Source organism: Malus domestica, chromosome 02, assembly GCF_042453785.1.
Source record: "Malus domestica chromosome 02, GDT2T_hap1".
NCBI lineage: Eukaryota > Viridiplantae > Streptophyta > Magnoliopsida > Rosales > Rosaceae > Malus > Malus domestica.
Window position 1 is genome coordinate 8375775 of NC_091662.1, and position 19703 is coordinate 8395477.

The window sequence follows — 19703 nt, forward strand, 5'->3', positions numbered from 1 at the left end:
TATGAATTGGTGCGGTGGACGCACGGGTAAGAATTGATTTATGATGCATATGTATGAAATGGTGCGGTGGACGCACATGTGAGTATTTATTTCTGTTATGATGATGTTGATGTATATTGAGCTCAAATCCTGCACCATAGTTTAGTGCTTATAGTATTCACCGCATCGCACGCTCGTCTTGGATCCAAGTAGATGCTAGTCGTACAGTCCACGCGGAGTGGGTACGACAGGCCAGTCGCGAGAGTGTTAGTGAGATTCCGACTGGTGGGTGACCTTAGATTATGTGCACAGATGATTATGAGAAGCACTAGAGCGTAACTTATGTGCAGAAGGCCGTACAGGTCACGCGGAGTGACTCCGGCAGAGTGTGAGAATGATAGATTTTGAGCTCTAGGTTCAACCGTACAGGGCTATTAGAGGGCCTACGGTTGATTACTTTCTGGCACCTGATATGATTATGTTGATGCATTCATACCTTATTACTGTTGAGATGATGTGGCATGGCATAATTAATGTGAGAAATGTTGAGATGATGTGGCATGGCATAATTGTATGAAAATGTTGAGTTAACGACTTGAAGTCTTGAGAATATATATGTATATTTATATTTTACATTTCTGGGAAAGTATACAGGTTTTACGGAGAGGGGTTACAACGTTTTGAGAAATGTTTGGATTTGGAAAAGAATTGTTTTACTGACCCACTCAATTTTGGTTTTGCGCCCCTCCAGGTTCAGGAATCACAAAGGTGTGGTGACTACGAGGAATTCGACGGTGTTCTGACAGATTGGACAAAATTAGGACTCACCTTCGGGTGTATCAACTTATAAATTGTATCTTAAAGCTTCCGTACTGTGCAAATGGTTACGTCACTCTCACGTGACGGCCAGCATGCCCTCCTTCGGGACGGGGTGTGTCAAACTCCGTTATAACTTCCATCCGTTTTTTGTCCCTGTAAACCCTTTACTTTGGATGGAAGCTCTAACGAAGTTAGCGAAAATGTTCATTGCTCCACAGTATAACAAGTTTAGGGACCTATACTCACAAATTTTAGTTCAGGACCAAAGCTCTAATTGAGCTTAAAGTTGAGGACCGTTACTCCAATTATCTCCATATGAACACTATAAAAAATTTATATTATTCTATGTACTATCATTTAGTGTTTAAAATATTGGTATCGGTTCGATATGTAAATTTGTAGAAATATTTATGGATATCAAATATCGATTGCTTTCTATGGAAATGGTTGAAATTTGCTAAAGAATGTAGAAATTTAAATGAAACTTTAGGAAATGTCATATGGAAATTTGTCATATTTATTTATCCGATATGTTAGAAATATCGACGAAATCTGTCGATTTTAGCTGAAATTTAAGAGTTTCTCCGATATGAGATGAAATTTAGACTTTACCCCTCTTTCCACTCTGATTTTTTCGGTATTTTCATAAAAATATCGACCGTATCGAGAAAATTTCAAACACTAATACTATTAAGCAAAATAATTATACTTGTAAATTAACGTCTGAAATATCGATACATATCCAATTTTTAAAGGATCCCATGCGAAGCACATGCAAATATTTTATACGGAAAATTGATGAGAGCAACTTACAAATAACAATGCTTGAAAAACGTGCACTAGTTGAGCTTTTGTATTAGAGCTTGAGATGAATTTTGGCGCCACTAGCAGAGAAAAACTAGTCAAGTTGGTGTACCATGGTTGAAACCTATAGAATGGTCAATTATAGGATAGATTTTTTCAATATGTCAGGACATATGATCTAGGATATTAAGTATTATAATACAAGTGGTTGAATACTTAGAAAAAAAATTCAACCACTTATATTATGATGCTTAATGTCTCAGACCGTATACCCTGTACACTGAAGATTTTCTCTAATTATGATTCATGCTTCATCATTTAGAAGAAGAATTCAACACCCAAGGAAATACGTCCGGTATTCAATTAGAAGTATTATGTAATTAAGTTTATGAGTATTGTTACTTGTTCTTTAAATGTTCATTGTGCGCTCTTTTATGTGCAAACTCTCTCGAGCAAAAATTTAAGAGTAAATGAGTCATAATGATCGAGTTAGAGCTGTAGCTATGAGTGCTACAGATGGTCTAAAGAGAGGAATGAAAGTGATTTTTTTGGACTACCGACAACAATTGTTTATGTTCAACTTGTAAAATAGAAATTAAAAGTTAGTTAATTGATGAGTTTTTTATTATACACCAATTTAAACTATATATTAATAGGACCCTCATTTTCAACCAAAATTCTATAAATTACCATTCTAATCCTTTAATCAAAATTGAACATAAATAAAAACATGAGCACTAATGTAATTTCACACAGCCAAATTTTTTATTCTAACATATCTTGTATAGGGCGATCTAAACTACATATTAATAGAATCCTCATTATAAACCAAACTTCCATAGAATTACCATTCTAACCCTCTAATCAAAACTGAACATAAATAAAAAGTATAGGCAGTAATGTATTTTCACACAGCCAAAATTTTGTTTTCCTTTTAAAGCCTCACCTATTCTAAGATATCTCTAATTAAAAATAATAATAAATAAATAAACCTCTCCCCCCCCCCCTTCTCCCCACTCCATGTTCTCTTTCGCTTTCTTCCCCTCTCCTTCCAAAATTTTGTTATTTTTTAAAACTTCAACTAAATGTGATTCTAACATGTCTCAAATAAAATTTAAAAAATAAACCTCTCTCTCTTCTTTCCCCCTCCTCTTTCACTATCTTCCTCCGTCATTCATTTTAAAAACAAAAATAAAAAATATTGAGGCACATTTAGTGTGTTGGCATATGCTAATATTCATTAACATATCCAACGATAAATCGATAATCACTAACTAAACACAAATTTTGCTGAATTATTGTAAATAATTGTATATATATGTGTGTTTAGTTTACATATAAACATAATATATTTTTAAAAATAATAAAAAACAAAAAATAACATGAGAAATCCAATCCAAAGTAAGACAAGGGAAAAGGCAAATCAAGTACCAGGCAGCAGGCTTACACCGGAAGCGGAACCCTTCTAAGCTTAGCATGCGGCAAATCAAGTACCAGGCAGCAGGCTCACACCGGAACCGGAACCCTTCTGAAGCAAATCACATGCATCGTTAAAATTTGATCTAACGATTGCAATTATTATAATTTTCAAAAGAATTTCATATTTATAACCGTTAGATCAAATTTTAACGGTCCGAATCATTTGTTCAGTTTCAACGTCCTAGTGTCACGGGCCATATGTTAAAAACAAAGAAATCGCCCAAGACATCATATATCTAAGCCCATAAAGCCTTGTCTTCATGGAAGCTTCTGGAACATCCGGAAAAATCAAGAACATGGCGGAGCGTTCAAGATAATCTAGGGCATTCCGGAACATTCCACACAAGTGTACAAATTTAAGCCTCACCTAGAACAATCTAGATTAGGCAAGTTGTATCTAGAACTATGCTAGATATTTTTGGATGTAAGTAGGGAATTCTAGAACCCTCCATTGAGGAGGTAACTTAGGCCTATAAATAGGAGGCAAGGCCATTTGGCCAAGGCATCCAAGAATTGTAAGCAATTGTAAAGTTCTATTAGGGTGCGTTTGGTACGTGGGACGGGACGGGACGGAACGGGACGAGACGTTCCGTCCCGCGTTTGGTGCGCCAAAAATGGGTGGAACGAGCTGTTCCACGGGACAGATTTTGGGTGTTTTTGCGTCCCACCTCCCTCCTGGAACGGGTTTGTTCCACGTCTGTGGAACACAATGTTTTACCATTTTAAGACAAATATACCCCATGTCTTTTTCAAAAATTACACATTCGTTCAGTCCCGTCCCGTCCCGTTCCGTCTCGTCTGCGTACCAAACGCACCCTTAAGTTTCAATACAAAGCTTCATTTCTCCCATCTTCTAAGTGATTTTAGCATTCTCCAAGCTATCTTAGCTTTCTTTGTGATTCGATCCGGAGAAGCGAGACTTCGAAGGCTTACTTAGCTTGTTCATCAAGGTATTCAAGTCTAAGTGCCGCACGAACGGAAGGCTTAAAGAGTCATCCGATGACACTAGGATGGGATCCGGTTCTGGCTCACAACAAATAAAGCGCACACCATGTCTGTCGTAATCATGGCGACCTCCAAAAGTGGTGTCAAACAGTTGACCAGAGATCACAGATAGCATTAAAAATCAAAAGCCACATAAACCCCAAAACGCAGACGCTCCGAACACAAAACGCGGCCGGAAACTCCCCAAGGTCACAGCTTCATCTTCAGGTACTTCCTCCTCTTCGTCCACCCCCTCGTTGAAATCTTATTTTCTTTTTGTCGGTTTCAATTATTTACTTTGCTCTACTGGAAGCGAATGAATTTAAATCCCCAAACTTGATGTGTTAATCGACTGAATTGGAATTCTAGGGTTCATCCAATTTTTTGTTGATTTTACTTTTTTTTATTCTTTCTCGAGAAGAAAGATCGAAGCTTTATTGGAGATGTGCATGAAGATTGATGTCTGCAATTGGGTTTTTAGGGTTTGGGTTTTCGCATAATTGCATAGATCTACCTAAATTGGGAATTCTTCAGAGTTATTTTGCAGGCTTAAAGCTTGTGACTTGAAAGTTGAAATCTTTGGTATTTGAATTTAAATTGTAATGGGATTTCAAGTTCTATGAAAACATTGACCAGAATTAAGTTATTGTGGTGTTTTGGTACCAATGATTTGTTAGGGTTTCTAATGCATCCATCCTTGTGAATTGGAGATTGCAGCATTTGGTGATAAATGCAGGATCCGAAGAAGCCGCTGGCCGATGAGTTTTCGACTCCTAAGCTGAAGAAAAAGAAACCCTTGACCCAGAAGGCCCCCTTGTTTCCGCAACAAGGGAACAATGCCAACGGGACTTCTCCACTCCCGGTAAAAGCAGGTCATAAAGGAACCAAAAGAAACATGAAGAACGAAGTTTCTCCGTCGTTCCAGCAGCAGCCAGAGAGGTTGAGCTCAGATTCGTTGCCAGACTCCTCCCCATCTGGAAGCGGGTACCGTGCACTGAGGCTCAAGTATTTGCTGCTGGAGGAAGAGAGCTTTGCGTTGGGGAGAGATCTAAGAGAGGTTGAAGATGAGGTCAAGACCCTCGAGGACGAGAAGCATGCACTCTTGGACAAGCTTGTTGTGCTAGAAGGCCTTGTTGATCCTTCGGAATTGCAGCCGCAGGGGTTGCATTTATCGTAGTTTATCTCTTGATATCGTTAAGAGGTCGCACTTGGTGCGATGGCAAGTGCCTTCGCCCATGAGCGGTAGGTCTCGGTTTCGAGACTTGAGAGCAGCCTCTCCATAAATGGGGGTAAGGCTAGCCGACATGCACCTCTCCCAGACCTGCGTAAAGCGGGAGCCTTGTGCACTGGGTACGACCTTTATATCTCGATATCGTTACTGGTTTTTGTGGTTAAATTTGCACACTTTTAAGTTGCTAGACGTGTGATCTCAAAGATTAGAGAATGTGTGATCTCAAAGATTAGAGAATGGTCATTACGCCAACTTATTAATGTTAAAACTTCTTTGGCATACTTTGATGATCGAAACGATGAATGGGACTGTCGGCGGGTATTGTTTTGGAGCTAATGTTGCTAGTCAGAAATTTCATTTGTCAAATGCAGAAATTTACGTTCTGTAATTCACACAACCGAAACATGAAAGCAAATGCTCTGTTGGATACAGAGAACTCCGGATGAAACTCGGTTGGATACAGAGAACGCCGGAGGAAGCAAAAACAAATAAATTGCGGTATAACAGAATTTAAGCCACAATCCAGAGTAAATAATTCTTTGATATACTTGGTTTAACACTTAAATCTCATTTCAACCACAAAAATTACAAATAATCTGATAATAATTCAAGCTGCGAGTGTAGATATTGTAGGTAACCTAGGATTTTAATCTTTATTCTGCATTGGCTTCTTAGTGTGTAAGGTTTCTATTATCTGTAAGGATAACAAAGGTTCTAATCTAATTTTCGGGGCGGGTTGTTACCTCAGCAGCCCTGAGTTTGAATGTGCAACTCGGACAACCAGGGGGCTGGTAACTCTTGATCGTACACGTACCCATGAAAAGAACCCGAATGCATATCCCTTCGCTGGTGGAGCAGCCACCTTGAAGTTTACTGTGAACTTTATCTTCTGGCCAAACCTATTGAAGATTAATCGATTTGGGACAATGGTAACATTGATTCCGATGGGTGGGGACACCGCTGCTCTATAGATACTCTTTGGCTTCCCAACATTGGTCACTGTTCTAGTTACCGAGAAGTTGCGCACACGATATGGCACTGTGATAGATGGATAGTTCAGGTCAGATGCTGTTCGGAATGCCTGCTTACATGTACTATTGTCTCGTGTGATTTGGTGGACCGCCTTCTTGTCATAACCAACTGAACAAAGGAATTCTACGTAGTCTGCTGAATGTGCGTCGTAGACAAGACCTGGGTCAAGGACTCTTTTCGGGTTCACAAAGCCTGAGCCATAATCGAATGTGTTGCCCCTTCTTCCTTCAGGGTCCACTAGGATGGGTTTGGAGTTCTTATCCAGAAGTGTAGCTGTAAGTTCCATTCGTTGTCAGATTCTTCGATACAATCATAGGCACAAAGTTGATGATTGGAAAACTCTCTGTTTGAGCTTGCAAGTTTATTGTTGTTTCAGCTAATGAAATCTTACCTGTAGTCATGATTGCGGATCTAATGGCTGCTGGGGACCATGATGGATAAACGGCTTTGATCAAGGCGGCGATTCCTGTTACATGTGGGCAAGCCATGGAAGTACCAGAAAGAATGTTGAACAGCTTATTCCGTACTGCTTGCTGGGGACCAAGAATCTACTATAGAACCCGGGTTTCCTTCATATCCAGAAGAAGCTTTCACTATGTCCCCTTGTTCCTCCATTGCTATCCTGGACAGAACTTGGCGGCTGAAAAAATCAGCAGCAGTTGCTGCTCCTCACCAATTGCAGATGAACATGTGTCCAATCTGTGATTAAAAAATTAATTACTTGGACATATGTCCATCCGTGAATGGTGAGAGCAGGAGCTGCTGCTGATTTTTCTACTGCCAAGCTCTGTTCTGCTATCCTGGCTATCGTAACGCGGGGTCCACTCAGATGTATCCGACACTGAGATCTCAAGGGGCCAGGACGACGTCGTATTCGCCGTGTTTGCTGTGCTACTCACTCCCTCAGGCATATTGTTGGAGGGCCACACGAAAGCGGGTTTAAAAGGCGGGACTCGGGGCACCGGAACCGACCCGGAAATGATTTGGATTATGGTTTGGGTCTTGGGCCTCTCGCCTGCGATCGGGTGCATGCAGGCCAGCCCAAGAAGCAAAAGCCTCTCGGCTTCCCCCGCCATGTAATCATTTCCCAGCCTCTGATCGACGGCATCCAACACGCGCCCTTCTCTATGCAATGACCAAACCCAATCCACAACGAATTGGAACCCTCCCATTTTGGTCCACGGCCGCTGCCCGCACACGACTTCTAGAATCACAACCCCGAACCCATAGATGTCGGACTCGCACGTGGCTTTCCCCGTGTGGAAGCACTCAGGGGCTATGTACCCCATCGTGCCTGGGACACCCTCGAGCTCAGCGTACGAGGTTTTCTCGTTGTCCAAGGCACGTGCGAGGCCAAAGTCCCCGAGGCGAGAGTTGAAGTTAGAGTCTAGCATTATGTTGCTAGCCTTTAGGTCTCTGTGGACTACTCGTTGGTCGTACTCGTTGTGGAGGTAGTGTAGGGCGGAGGCCACTCCGGCTACGATTTTGTATCTCTGGCTCCAGCCTAGGGTGGCGTTTTCCGTCTCGCCAAATAGGTGGTTATCCAAGCTGCCGTTGGGCATGAACTCATAGACTATGAGTAGCATTCCGTTTTTGTGGCACCATCCTGCATGTTTTTAATGTGTCAAAATGAGTACATGAAAGCATAACAAGTTGTATCAACAATTAACCATGTCAAATAGTAACACATTTGGGTATTATAAATTATTGTAAATTCATTTTGTTAGTCCGAACATTTTCTCTACCCAAAGATGGATTTGTACACCTTCACCTTCCTAACTCCTCCTTGGGAAAATTCTTAGTTGAATGTGGAATGATAACTATAATCACCAATCGAGATCTTCACTAAATCTCGCAGTCCAAAGTCGATGAATCGAGAAAATCGGATCACTCATTTTAAATTTTACATCTCCATTAGCCCATCCAACAGTCCACCTCACACAAACTAAAGAGTCCGAGTCATCTCTCCTTCTTAGTCCAAATTTTTCAATTCAAGCGACTCCAGAATGAGAGATCCAGAAAGAATCTGAATTCTATAAGTAACACAATCATTGACCGTGGACTTTCGGAATTGGCATACGCATGTGCTAAGTATTCGTTAGTCGTTATTGGCATATAAGAGAAGACACAAAGAATTGGTCCCCGGCAATCGCGCCTACCCAGAAATAGAGCAGAAAACGACACTGCGTGCGCCACGGAACATGGGCCAGCCTTTGTTGGGTGTGACAATTCGGATTTTATTCATTATTGGTCCAATGAGGATTTTATTCATAATTTGTAATCCTAATCATTAATCAAGTTAATAAATTCATACTTGCATAAACCAATCCTAATCTTTAGGTTGAATCATTGACAAAAAAATAAGGGCTTAATTAAATCACTAATTTTGGTCATGATAGTTTCATTTTCAATGTGACACGTTGTCGTATTGAGAATTGTTTTTACATTATTGATGATGAAAGCACGATTCAATACTAGTACGCACAACCCAACGTTATAATATATAGTTAAAGAAATTAATATTTAAAAATAAAGACTGAAAATTAAAATAATTATCAAAACGGAGTTTCTAATAAAAAAAAATATGGTTAGAGAAAGAATAAACAAACAACCAAAAACACTAAATTGGCTTACTATTTTTTAAAAAGGAGATTAGCCGGTGACTTTGCCATATCAGTTTACTCTTTCAGTGGCCGAAGAGGTCAGAAAAACTCATTATAGCATTTCAGCCAATGTTGGTGCCCTCCAATTTTATTTTCTATTAAGAGTTTATAATCAATTATGTTTGCACATATTTGAAAAATTAGTAACGTTAGAAACACCAACTTATTGCACAAATTTGTTAGACTAATTGATATGGCAGTATTAGCCTCGTCTAATCTTTTCTTTGTTAACAGTAAATAAGAAATTATCACATTTAAAATTTTTAAATGACTCAAGTCAAGTCTAATGTATTGTTTTACTTAGCTTAAAAATCCATCCAAATATCAAAACGGTTAGAAAAAATTTCAAGTAAATAAGAAAGGATTGGTAACTGACCAAGTAATCGGACGAGATGCTTGTGGCGGAGCCGGTTAATAATGGTGAGCTCAGCCAAAAAGTTATCTTTACCCTGGAGATTATCCCGGGAAAATTTCTTCACCGCCACCTCCAAATTCTCCTTGGGCAGCACACCTCTATACACCACCCCAAATCCGCCCTGACCCAACTTGTGCCTCTCGTCGAAGTTGTTCGTCGCCTTCTTCAACTCCTTGAAACTAAACTCCCTCGGAGTGCCCGGAAGACTCTTCAGCGTCCCCAAAATATTCTCGTGCGACGCCGCCGCCTTCCGCCGCTTGTACAAGTAATACCCCAACCCGCCCAGACCCAACAGCATCAGCGCCGCCGCGGGCACGCCCACCCCCACCCCCACCCCCAGCCCAATCTTCAAACCCGTATTACTATCCCCACCCTTGCCACCTGGAAGAAGCTCCACCGTCAGATTCCACTTCAACACACAGTGCAGCTCGATCGCGGTTCCGGTCGAAGCGGCAAAACCGAAGTAAGATTGCTGTTTCACAATGTCCTTGAGGTTGATCTTGTCGGTTAGGATTGGTCTTGTGGGCCGGGCATGGGTGACGAACCCTTTCGTCCGTGGGTCCTGCTGTTTGGCCATGTACACGTCCAACTGGTGCGAATCCCCGCGGTATTCGATCCAGACCATGTAAAATTGGGCATCGGGCGGCGAGATCTGGATATCCAGATCCGAGAGCGAAACGGTCTTGTTGGACCGGATTGAATTGATGTTGATGCCCATGTGGTTGTCGTCAGGGTCGAAACTTTGTTTAAATGTGTCGAGTTCGACGGCGAGAAGGTGGTTATTGGGATCGCCGTCGGTGGTGGCGTTGGTCAAACCAAGGTATTGACCGTGACTGCCCACCGGGATGGTCATATCCGGCGCGATGAGGAACGCCAGACCCTCGCCCGGGATGGCAGAGCTGTTGGGACGAAAGACGTTAAACAGGAACGACGAATTGAAAGACGCCACGCGGCTTCCGTTTGCTGCGGGATCGGAAGAATTTGAACCTGAATCTTCCCAGAGCGTGAAAGGGTGGTTGTAGAAGACTCTACCTGAGAGGTTTTTGAGGGTGAAGTTTCCGGCGGAGTCCGGCGTGATCTGGAGCGCATCGTTGCCGATCGTCGCCGGGTGGAGCACTGCGAACTTGCTGTAATACGATTCGTTGAAGAGGCCGAACTCGTTGTGAGAGGTTTGGAGTTGCTGGGCGTCGGAGAAAGCTGCCGCCGGCAAGAGAAAAAGCAGCAGCAGAGCCGCCACGCCAGCTGTCAGCTGCTTCAGCTTCATGTGAAATTGTTGAGACGATTCCAAATGGCGAGAGGTGATTCCTGAGCAGCATTAATTAAGTTCTTCCGCAAATGCGCGCATCTCTTTATTTGGGAAAAGGATTCTCGGAATCTAAGAATCTTGTGATGGTGATCGTTTAGGTTAATTTTTATTAAATATTATTTATATTTAATTTTTAATTTAAAAATAATTTCTAACCACGTACAATAAATGATTACGATAACGAAATTTAAAAAAAAAACCCGATGAGAACCATTTTTCATTTATTTGTTTATAATTTTTTATTTTTTATTTTTTATTTTTTTCGACGCAGCGTCGATGAATTATTTGAAACTTTTATTTATTTATTTTTAGTTAAGCGATATTGCCGCTTTCCATGTCTTAACGTGGAAATTTTCAATTAATTTATTGATTTTCTTGTTTAAATTTTTTAGTTAATTGATCAACTTTCAATATTTTATAAAAATTGAGGATTAGATTGCATGTTGAACTCTTTTGTAGCTTTATCTAGCAATCGAGCGAGATTCATTCCAGATTTAAGTGTTCGAGGTCTATGGTTAGCACTGTTCTAAAAATCTCCGTTTAGCGCCGTCTAGGCGTTAGGCTGTTGGTCATCGTCCCGATTAATGCTTAGGCGTTTGAAAATTAAGAAATGGCGTCTAGCCCAACTGAGGCACCCGCCTAGACCGCCTAGGCACCCGTCTAACCCGTCCATACCCGCCTAGGCAACTGTCTAGGTTGCGACTCATTTAGACAGAAAATAGATAACTTTCAATTTGAATTTAATTTTTTTCAATAAATTGTAAGAGATTTGTTGAATACTTAAATGAGCACACACTATATGCTTGTTTCCCATGTTTTCATTATGTTTCAATACTTCAAAATGCATATGTATGAAACTATATATATTTGAAGAATAAATAGACACTTATTTACATGAAATATAACGGATTTACTTAAATCCGCCTAGACGCCCGCCGCATGACTAGTGCCTAGCGTCTTTTAGAACATTGACTTGAGAGATCTTGACCATTTAAGAGAGAGAAAAAAATTTGTGCTATTTTAGAATTTTTGTGAAGTAAGTCGGTGAAATAAGTTAATGGAAGTTGTAAAATTAAAAATGAGTGGTTTGAATCATTTTAAACGGAAAAATTCAGAGTAAATATCAATTCTTTAGCAATAAGTCAGTTGTGTTGTCGTGGGGTCTTCATTGACTCTGATTGATGTCATCTTTTTGTTTTTTGTTCTCTTATGTATTGCTATGGATAGGTTTAAATATCTTTTCGGCTTCATCTCGAGCAATTTCCGATGAGCCAGTCACATCGCTGTGTAGGATTATTAGTTTATTTTTAATAAATTAATTAGGCCCCAACCCGCCGTCCGACTAGCGCCTAGCGTCTTTTGGAACATTGACTTGAGAGATCTTGACCATTTAAGAGAGAGAAAAAAAATTGTGCTATTTTAGAATTTTTGTGAAGTAAGTCAGTGAAATAAGTTAAGTTGTAAAATTAAAAATTAGTGGTTTGAATCATTTTAAACGGAAAAATTCAGAGTAAATCTAAATTATTTAGCAATAAGTCAGTCGTGTTGTCGCGGGGTCTTCATTGACTCTGATTGATGTCATCTTTTTGTTTTTTGTTCTCTTATGTATTGCTATGGATAGGTTTAAATTTCTTTTCGGCTTCATCTCGAGCAATTTCCGATGAGCCAGTCACATCGCTGTGTAGGATTATTAGTTTATTTTTAATAAATTAATTAGGCCCTAACCCGTCGTCCGACTAGCGCCTAGCGTCTTTTAGAACATTGACTTGAGAGATCTTGACCATTTAAGAGAGAAAAAAAAATTTGTGCTATTTTAGAATTTTTGTGAAGTAAATCAGTGAGATAAGTTAATGGAAGTTGTAAAATTAAAAATGAGTGGTTTGAATCATTTTAAACGGAGAAATTCAGAGTAAATGTCAATTCTTTAGCAATAAGTCAGTCGTGTTGTCGCGGGGTCTTCATTGACTCTGATTGATGTCATCTTTTTATTTTTTGTTCTCTTATGTATTGATATGGATAGGTTTAAATTTCTTTTCGGCTTCATCTCGAGCAATTTCCGATAAGCCAGTCACATCGCTGTGTAGGACTATTAGTTTATTTTTAATAAATTAATTAGTAATATTACAATCGTTGTACACATATTTTTGTTCAGTCAATTCATACATGTGTAACCACCTATAATAATTTAAATAAACATATATATAATTAAGTAACATATCAAATTGTTCAGATCAATCAACGGAACTCTCTTTGTGCAATGTAAAAAATATTAGTTATTCTTTAATTACTAGGATAAATAAATGATGAACTAGGGTTCTTCACAAAATTTAAATAATATTTTGAAAAATTAAAAAAATAATATTGTGATAAACTACAATTATATTGTACAATCATCTTGTACATGTCCTTGAATTTGTAGTGAGATATTTTTTTTTATAGAAAACTTCATTTTAATTCTTGGCAAAGATGATTTTTAGATTAAAACCATGAGTAAGATCAAAATCTAATTTTAGTCCTTGATACATTAATAACCTCAATTATTAATTATATTTTGATTTTTTTAATTATTTCTCTTTTTTCTTCTTAATTTTTAATGTATTAATTTTATTTCATTATAATTTTCATTTTCATTTCATTTATCGTAATTTATTTTGTTGTAAACATTTAAATAAACTAATTTTTGTTATACAATATATTTTGATGTACTTTGTCTTCTTCATTTAGGTACATTAAATTCATTATAATAAATTTCGCTGCATACATTTAGGTACATACATTTTGATACAAACATTTAGGTACATTAATTCAATATAATACATTTCAGTACTAACATTTTGGTGCAAACATTTTGGTACACACATTTAGGTACATTAATTTAATATAATACATTTCAGTGCATATATTTGGGTACATACATTTCAGTACTAACATTTAAATACATTAGTTCAATATAATACATTTTGGTATTAACATTTATGTACATTAATTGAGTCTTTCAAGTTTCAAGTTTGAAGAATGTTAAATAAAATTAATAAATTAAAAAACTCTTTTTTGGTCAACAAATAAATTAAAATTTGTATCTTAACAAATTTAAATATTTAATGGGAGACATTAAATACAATGCACATTAATTATTTTGTATTAAGGACACATTAAGGGATTATAATCAATATATAATCTAACATCAGGTTTATTTTAAATTTCAATCTTCTTGAATGACTAAAGTTAAAAAACTCCTATTTTTTAATATAAGAGGTATGTCTCCACGCTTTAATGGTAGACTAATTTCTCTTTCCATACAGTATTGATATCGCATAAGGTGGCAATGTGCTTTTAGCCTCCCGGGTCAAACATTATACCAAAGCAGAGCCAATGACACCAAACAATATATATGTGGGAGTTAAGCTTGGATTGAAGTTTCTAAACCTTTGCTCAATTTTGACTAGACCAACCCCTTGAAGTTGATAAGAGCAATGAGATCTAAGTTCATCCATTTTTCTAAATACATACTAGCAGAGAGCACATACTTTGTGTGTGTCAACAACCGTCCACCTCCTCCCACGTTATTCTCAAGCGCAACCGCTTCAGTTTATTCAAACTATCCAAAAAACATCATGATTTTACTTACCTATATGAAAAATGATGGTGGGACAATTTCTTTTAATAAGTGCATATTTTTATCTTATGAAAATATTTTGATACAAAATTACTATTTTACCCTCCTTATGTAAATATTGTGTATCAAAAGTGAGGGCAAAATAGGAAAATGATACATAATTACTATTTTGCCCTCCTCGTGTCAACATTGTGTATCAAAAGTGAGGGTAAAATTGAAAAAATAGGGATATGATTGTTATTTTATCAAAAGGTATAAAATTACTATTTTGCCGTTCTCATGTCAACATTGTGTATCACAAAAGTGAGGGCAAAATTGAAACAAAAGGTGACAAAAAGTTGATAAGGGTTATTCTCTTAATAGAATAGATGTATTTTTCATGTCTAGCTAACAAACATTGTAAGTGGACTATTAGGCGAGAAGGACAAAAATATAAATATTTATGGAAATAAAAAAAAACCCATAAAATCAATGTTGGGATGCATAGGAGGACTTTTCTTGGCAGAGGACCTTGTTCTCTTTTCTTTTCCTTACCGGATAATCTTTTTTTTTTCTTCTTAGAGACCATCTGGTTACGAAGCCATCGATGCATCGTAGTCTACTTTTTTAAGGGTTAGAAAACTCAAGGAGATATTTTAGTATTATTTTTACTATCAATTCACTAGTCTAAAAAATCGAACCCTCCCAGATATGTGGAATACAAACTTAGCTTTCACCTCATTTACTAGGTCACCTCATGCTGGTAACCTCATAATTATATTGCACGTAGGCTTCAACGCATATCTTATAATTTTATCTCTTTGAGCTGACTTTTTATTTTTAATTTTTTTTTTTATTACTCGTGTTACAGTAGAAGGATTTGTTAATTATTTAATGTCTGCATGAGTTTTCTTAACCTTGTTTCACACCACGTAATTCAATTATTGTATATGGTTCTCTCATCTCATCTCAATTATTTATTCAAACACATGCCTTCCACTTCACTAAAATGTTGATATATATCCCATTAATAAGATCTTCAAACATACTTTTATTTTATTTTTTTTGTCAAACATGTTTAGGAACGCTTTTAGTTATTTGAAATAGAATTTCCGTCATCAGTCATAAAATTTGATGATATTTTTCTTCATTTATAAGTTAAAAGTTTTAGAACCGATTTTCTTAAATGACGATTCCAATACCAAATTATGATTCCCTTTATGTATATTAACCCAAATCCACACCCTTCAATATTGTTAAACAAAAAATTACGAAACCTAGTAGTATTTAAGTTGTCAATAAGGTGTAGCACTATTACATGTAGGCTTGATAATTTTTTGCACGACTTATAACCCAACACAAAACGACACGAAAAATAATAGATTTCAGGATAACCAGTTAACGAGTTTGGTCGTTATCAGGTGACTCGTTAAGGATTTGGGTTGTTATCGGGTTGCACATTAAGAGCCCGTTACGAAAACGGGTATGACGCATAAACGACACGAACGCAATCCATCTGTCAAGTCTAAACATTAGACATGATTTTCTTGCTTGACCCATAACCCGACACGAACACGACCCATTTATCAGGTCTAGATATTAGACATGGTAATTTCTTGCATGACCCATTAACAGCCACAGAGCGTCACAATTCGTTAATGACACACCCCGATCTGGAATATCCACTAGGACTCCGAATTGAGCTGTGCTGGCCGCCACCTGGAATGTGACGAAGCCATAAAGAGATGATATGGAAAATTTCGAATAAATTTAAACCTAAAGGTGCCTAAATATCAAAGTGCGTTGTCAGTGGGTAAGGACCCATTTCACACGTGTTGCCAGAGAATAAGTAAAGTACAGTAGTGTGGGTAAAGATCATACCCTCAGGAGTAGCCACCTTAAATAGGGATATGCCACGAATCCTCGTCAATAAGAACTTTGCTACTAGAACCTGGAGGGGCGCAAAACAGAAAACGTGAGTGGGCGAAAACAAAGCTTTTCGAAAATAATCACATTTCTCAACACTTATAACCCCTCGCTATAAAATATGTATACTTTCCCAGAAAATAGCATATATACATATATATCATCATATATCTCAAATCACAATCTGAAAATAGTATTTTGAAAGTATGCCATGCTATATGTCAATAACAGAATATGGATGCATAGCTTTATTAGATGAAATAATAAATCAACCAGAGACCCTGCAGTGGTCCTGTACGGTTAATCATGTAGCTCAATATCCACTCTAGCTGGAGTCACCAACTATGATTTGTATGGCACTACCCTGCACATGAGTCGGAACTACCTGTAGTAGTCTGTACGACAAGAATGAGTGTAATAATACGCTCTAGTGCTTCTCTCATCAACAGCTATACAATCATCTAAAGTCATCTACAAGTCGAAACCACCTCTAGTGGTCTATACGACAAGTCTATGCACCTAACCTGGATCCAAGGTGAGCGTGTGGTGTAGGGGTGAATAACATAAACACTAACACCGGGGTGCAGGTTATGAGCTCTCAACACAACTCACATCAACCATAACTCAATGAGCAACATATAACTCACTTGATACTCACCTGTGCGTCCACAGCACTAGGGGTGGGTTCGGTTCAAATCGGTTCGGTTTTTGCCAAAATCAAAATTTCGGTTCAGTTCGGTTCGATTTTTTCCGATTCGGTTTCGGTTTTTTTTTTTTCACATCACGGTTGGGTTAAAAAAAAACAAAGTACACACAAGGTTAATCCTTGTTTGGTTCCTGGGAAATTGGGTTTAAAAAATAATGATATTTTAAATTCTCTTTTTCTCGGTATTATTTAATTAATTATTTGTTTTGGGTATTATTTTTTTTTCACATCAAGCAAACAAACAAAGTATACACAGGGTTAATCCTTGTTTGGTTCCTGAGAAAATATCAAGGAAAGTCTTAAAACTAGAGATCACTCAAACAATACATGATTATTAATAAGGGGCAAACAGAGCAGTAAAACCCAAATCACAAACAACCATTAAATCCAATGGTATGTTTAGTTTTCTAAGAGAATGCAGTGAAAGTTTCAGTCTTTTACAAAGTCAAGCAGCAAAAAATGAAATTTAAGATGTTTAACTCCCTCTCTCTCCCCGTCAATTTTTACCCAGCAGAGATATGAAAGTAAATGGACTGGAGTGCACAGAGAGAGAAGTTGTACAAGCTGATTTGATTACTCTATGATTATTACTCCAAATCACTCATAATTTCAATTCAAACAATAAAAACACAAACACGGAAGAACATAATTGATCAAGAGACAAATGGAAAGCAACTGCTTTAGTGATGAAACAAACAAACCATCAAAAATTAGAAGTAAAATTGGAGTGAGAAAAATGAGAAAAGGGTAGTAAGTTTTTGGCAACACATTGGGTTTAAAAAATAATACCCAAAGCAAATAATTAAATAAATAAAATTGGGTTTAAAAAATAATACTCAAAACAAATAATTAAATAAATAAAATTAAAAAATATTAATTTAATTAATTCGGTTCGGTTTTTTCGTTTGGTTCAGTTTTTTCGGTTTCGGTTTGGTTTGGTTTGGTTTTCGATTTTTTTTCGGTTTTTAGTTTTTCGAACCCACCCCTACACAGCACCAATTCACATATATGCATCATATATCAATTCATACATTTCATATAATTCTATGCATGGCATTTCAAATCATACTTTTATTTAAATTGGATTTCTGGGAAAATCAATAGTATATAGTTATATATAGAAACCAAATGCCCACTCACCTGGGGTCCGCGCTACGACTCTCTAACATCAAAACCAAGGCGTTCCGAATGCTCGGCGCCTAAAACAATTATCAAACCACATCTCAAGACTCTTGTCAATAGAATACGAAATTCACATAAAACATAACCTTATGGGCATTCAAGGAATAATGTGAGACCCATTGATCGAAATCAACCGTCGATCAAAGGTTCGACGGTAGGGTCATATCGCCAGGGGAATGAAATCGTGGCCGTACACGTCAAGCACCCCAAGGCCTCTGCAACTATGCTTTACTCCCATGGAAATGCTGCTGATTTGGGGCAGATGTTCGAGCTTTTCGTCGAATTGGGTGCTCGCCTTCGGATTAATTTGATGGGGTAAGTACGTGCTTTTGATTGTGGATTTTGGTTTCTTGGTTTTTGAATTTGATTACTTTCAATTGGGTTGGTAATAATTCTTATGGGATTTCAAAGCTGAAGTTTTTTTTGGTAGTGTTTGTTAGTTAATTCAGTTTATTTATTGCTAATTAATTCAGCTTACAGTTATAAATGTGAAAATATATTTTGAAGTAAATCTTGTAAAATTTGGAAGCATCACTACAAAATTGGTTGGCTGAGCTCAATTATTTCCTTTTACAAATATTCCAAGAAATGCAAAATTGCAAATCAATGCCACAATAATGGAAAATGAAAGCAAAAGTATAAAACGTTAACGAAGTAGTTATACTTCTTTAACACACGAAGCAAATTGGCCCTAATTGGTGGCACATTATGATCTTTCGAACTAGTTAGAAGTGAAAATTTCCCTTCCACGCGGACATAGACTTGCGGTTTTGGTGTTTTTTTTTTTGTGTTGCAGGTAGTGGGTAGGGTGGGTGCGGGTTTAGGGAAGACGGAAGGGGGGAAGAAAGGAAGGTGGTCGGGGAAAATCGCGAGTTGGGGAGAAGATAAATTGGTTTTTTTTTTCTTCTTGTTTTTTTTTTTTTTTTTTTTTCTGGATTGCAGGGCGCTGGAAGAGGGGAAGAAGACGAAGATGAGGGAGAAGAGAGAGAAGGGAGGGGGTGCGGAAAGGGACGTGAGGGTTTTTTATTTTTTATTTTATATATTTTTACTTTTCTTTATTATTTTAATATTTACAAATTATTAAATGATTCTTTTTAGTTTTTAATAATATTTTACTAATTTTTAATAGAAAATGGGTCCCGGATCAAGCCACATCAGCATTTAACTGAGAAATTCACGCCAAACTAACGGAAGGTATAAAATTGGCACAAATTCGTAAGATGAGGTATGACTTTGTCAATTTTAAAAGATGAGGTATGAAAGTGTCGTGACACCAATAGTTGATGTAGTTTTTTGTACTTTACCCAAAAAGATAAGTTTTAGATTATAACCTTATGTAAGATTAAAATCCAATTTTAATCCCTAGTACATTTAATCATATCATTTATTAGTTATATTTTGATGTTTTATTTATCTTTTTATTTTTATTTTAATGTATTAATTACATTAAATTTATTTTTTATTTCATTCATCATAATATATTTTAATGTTTATATTTAGGCAACTAATTTTTTTGTAATATATATTCCGATAACAATTTTGTATGTTTTTCATTTAGGTACATTAATACATTTGAATATTT

General features: G+C 37.3%; 3 protein-coding genes across 5 annotated transcripts; 1 reads left to right on the forward strand and 2 right to left on the reverse strand.

Moving 5' to 3' along the window:
• The first annotated feature begins 3582 nt into the window (after window positions 1–3582).
• Window positions 3583–5577, forward strand: LOC139189193 (uncharacterized). 3 transcript variants are annotated; one of them, XM_070807647.1, is made up of 2 exons: window positions 3583–4293; window positions 4783–5577. In XM_070807647.1, exon 2 carries the CDS (start codon window positions 4796–4798, stop codon window positions 5240–5242), a length of 447 nt encoding a protein of 148 aa, XP_070663748.1. In that variant the 5' UTR covers window positions 3583–4293; window positions 4783–4795; the 3' UTR covers window positions 5243–5577. The 3 variants fall into 3 exon arrangements, with proteins under 3 accessions (XP_070663748.1, XP_070663746.1, XP_070663749.1); XM_070807645.1 differs by having other exon boundaries at window positions 3941–4293; window positions 4776–5577; XM_070807648.1 differs by having other exon boundaries at window positions 4148–4293; window positions 4743–5577.
• A 228-nt stretch (window positions 5578–5805) lies between these two features.
• LOC139189190 (probable L-type lectin-domain containing receptor kinase S.5) lies at window positions 5806–10749 on the reverse strand. Its single transcript, XM_070807639.1, has 3 exons — window positions 9368–10749; window positions 6720–7934; window positions 5806–6601 (listed from the first exon to the last, which is right to left on the reverse strand). The coding sequence occupies exons 1-2, from the start codon at window positions 10668–10670 to the stop codon at window positions 7042–7044; spliced, it is 2196 nt and encodes a 731-aa protein (XP_070663740.1). The 5' UTR covers window positions 10671–10749; the 3' UTR covers window positions 5806–6601; window positions 6720–7041.
• On the reverse strand, window positions 6036–6943 carry LOC139190866 (subtilisin-like protease SBT3.12). The gene is made up of 3 exons (XM_070811359.1): window positions 6856–6943; window positions 6720–6794; window positions 6036–6601 (listed from the first exon to the last, which is right to left on the reverse strand). The coding sequence occupies exons 1-3, from the start codon at window positions 6941–6943 to the stop codon at window positions 6036–6038; spliced, it is 729 nt and encodes a 242-aa protein (XP_070667460.1).
• Window positions 10750–19703: the final 8954 nt, after the last annotated feature.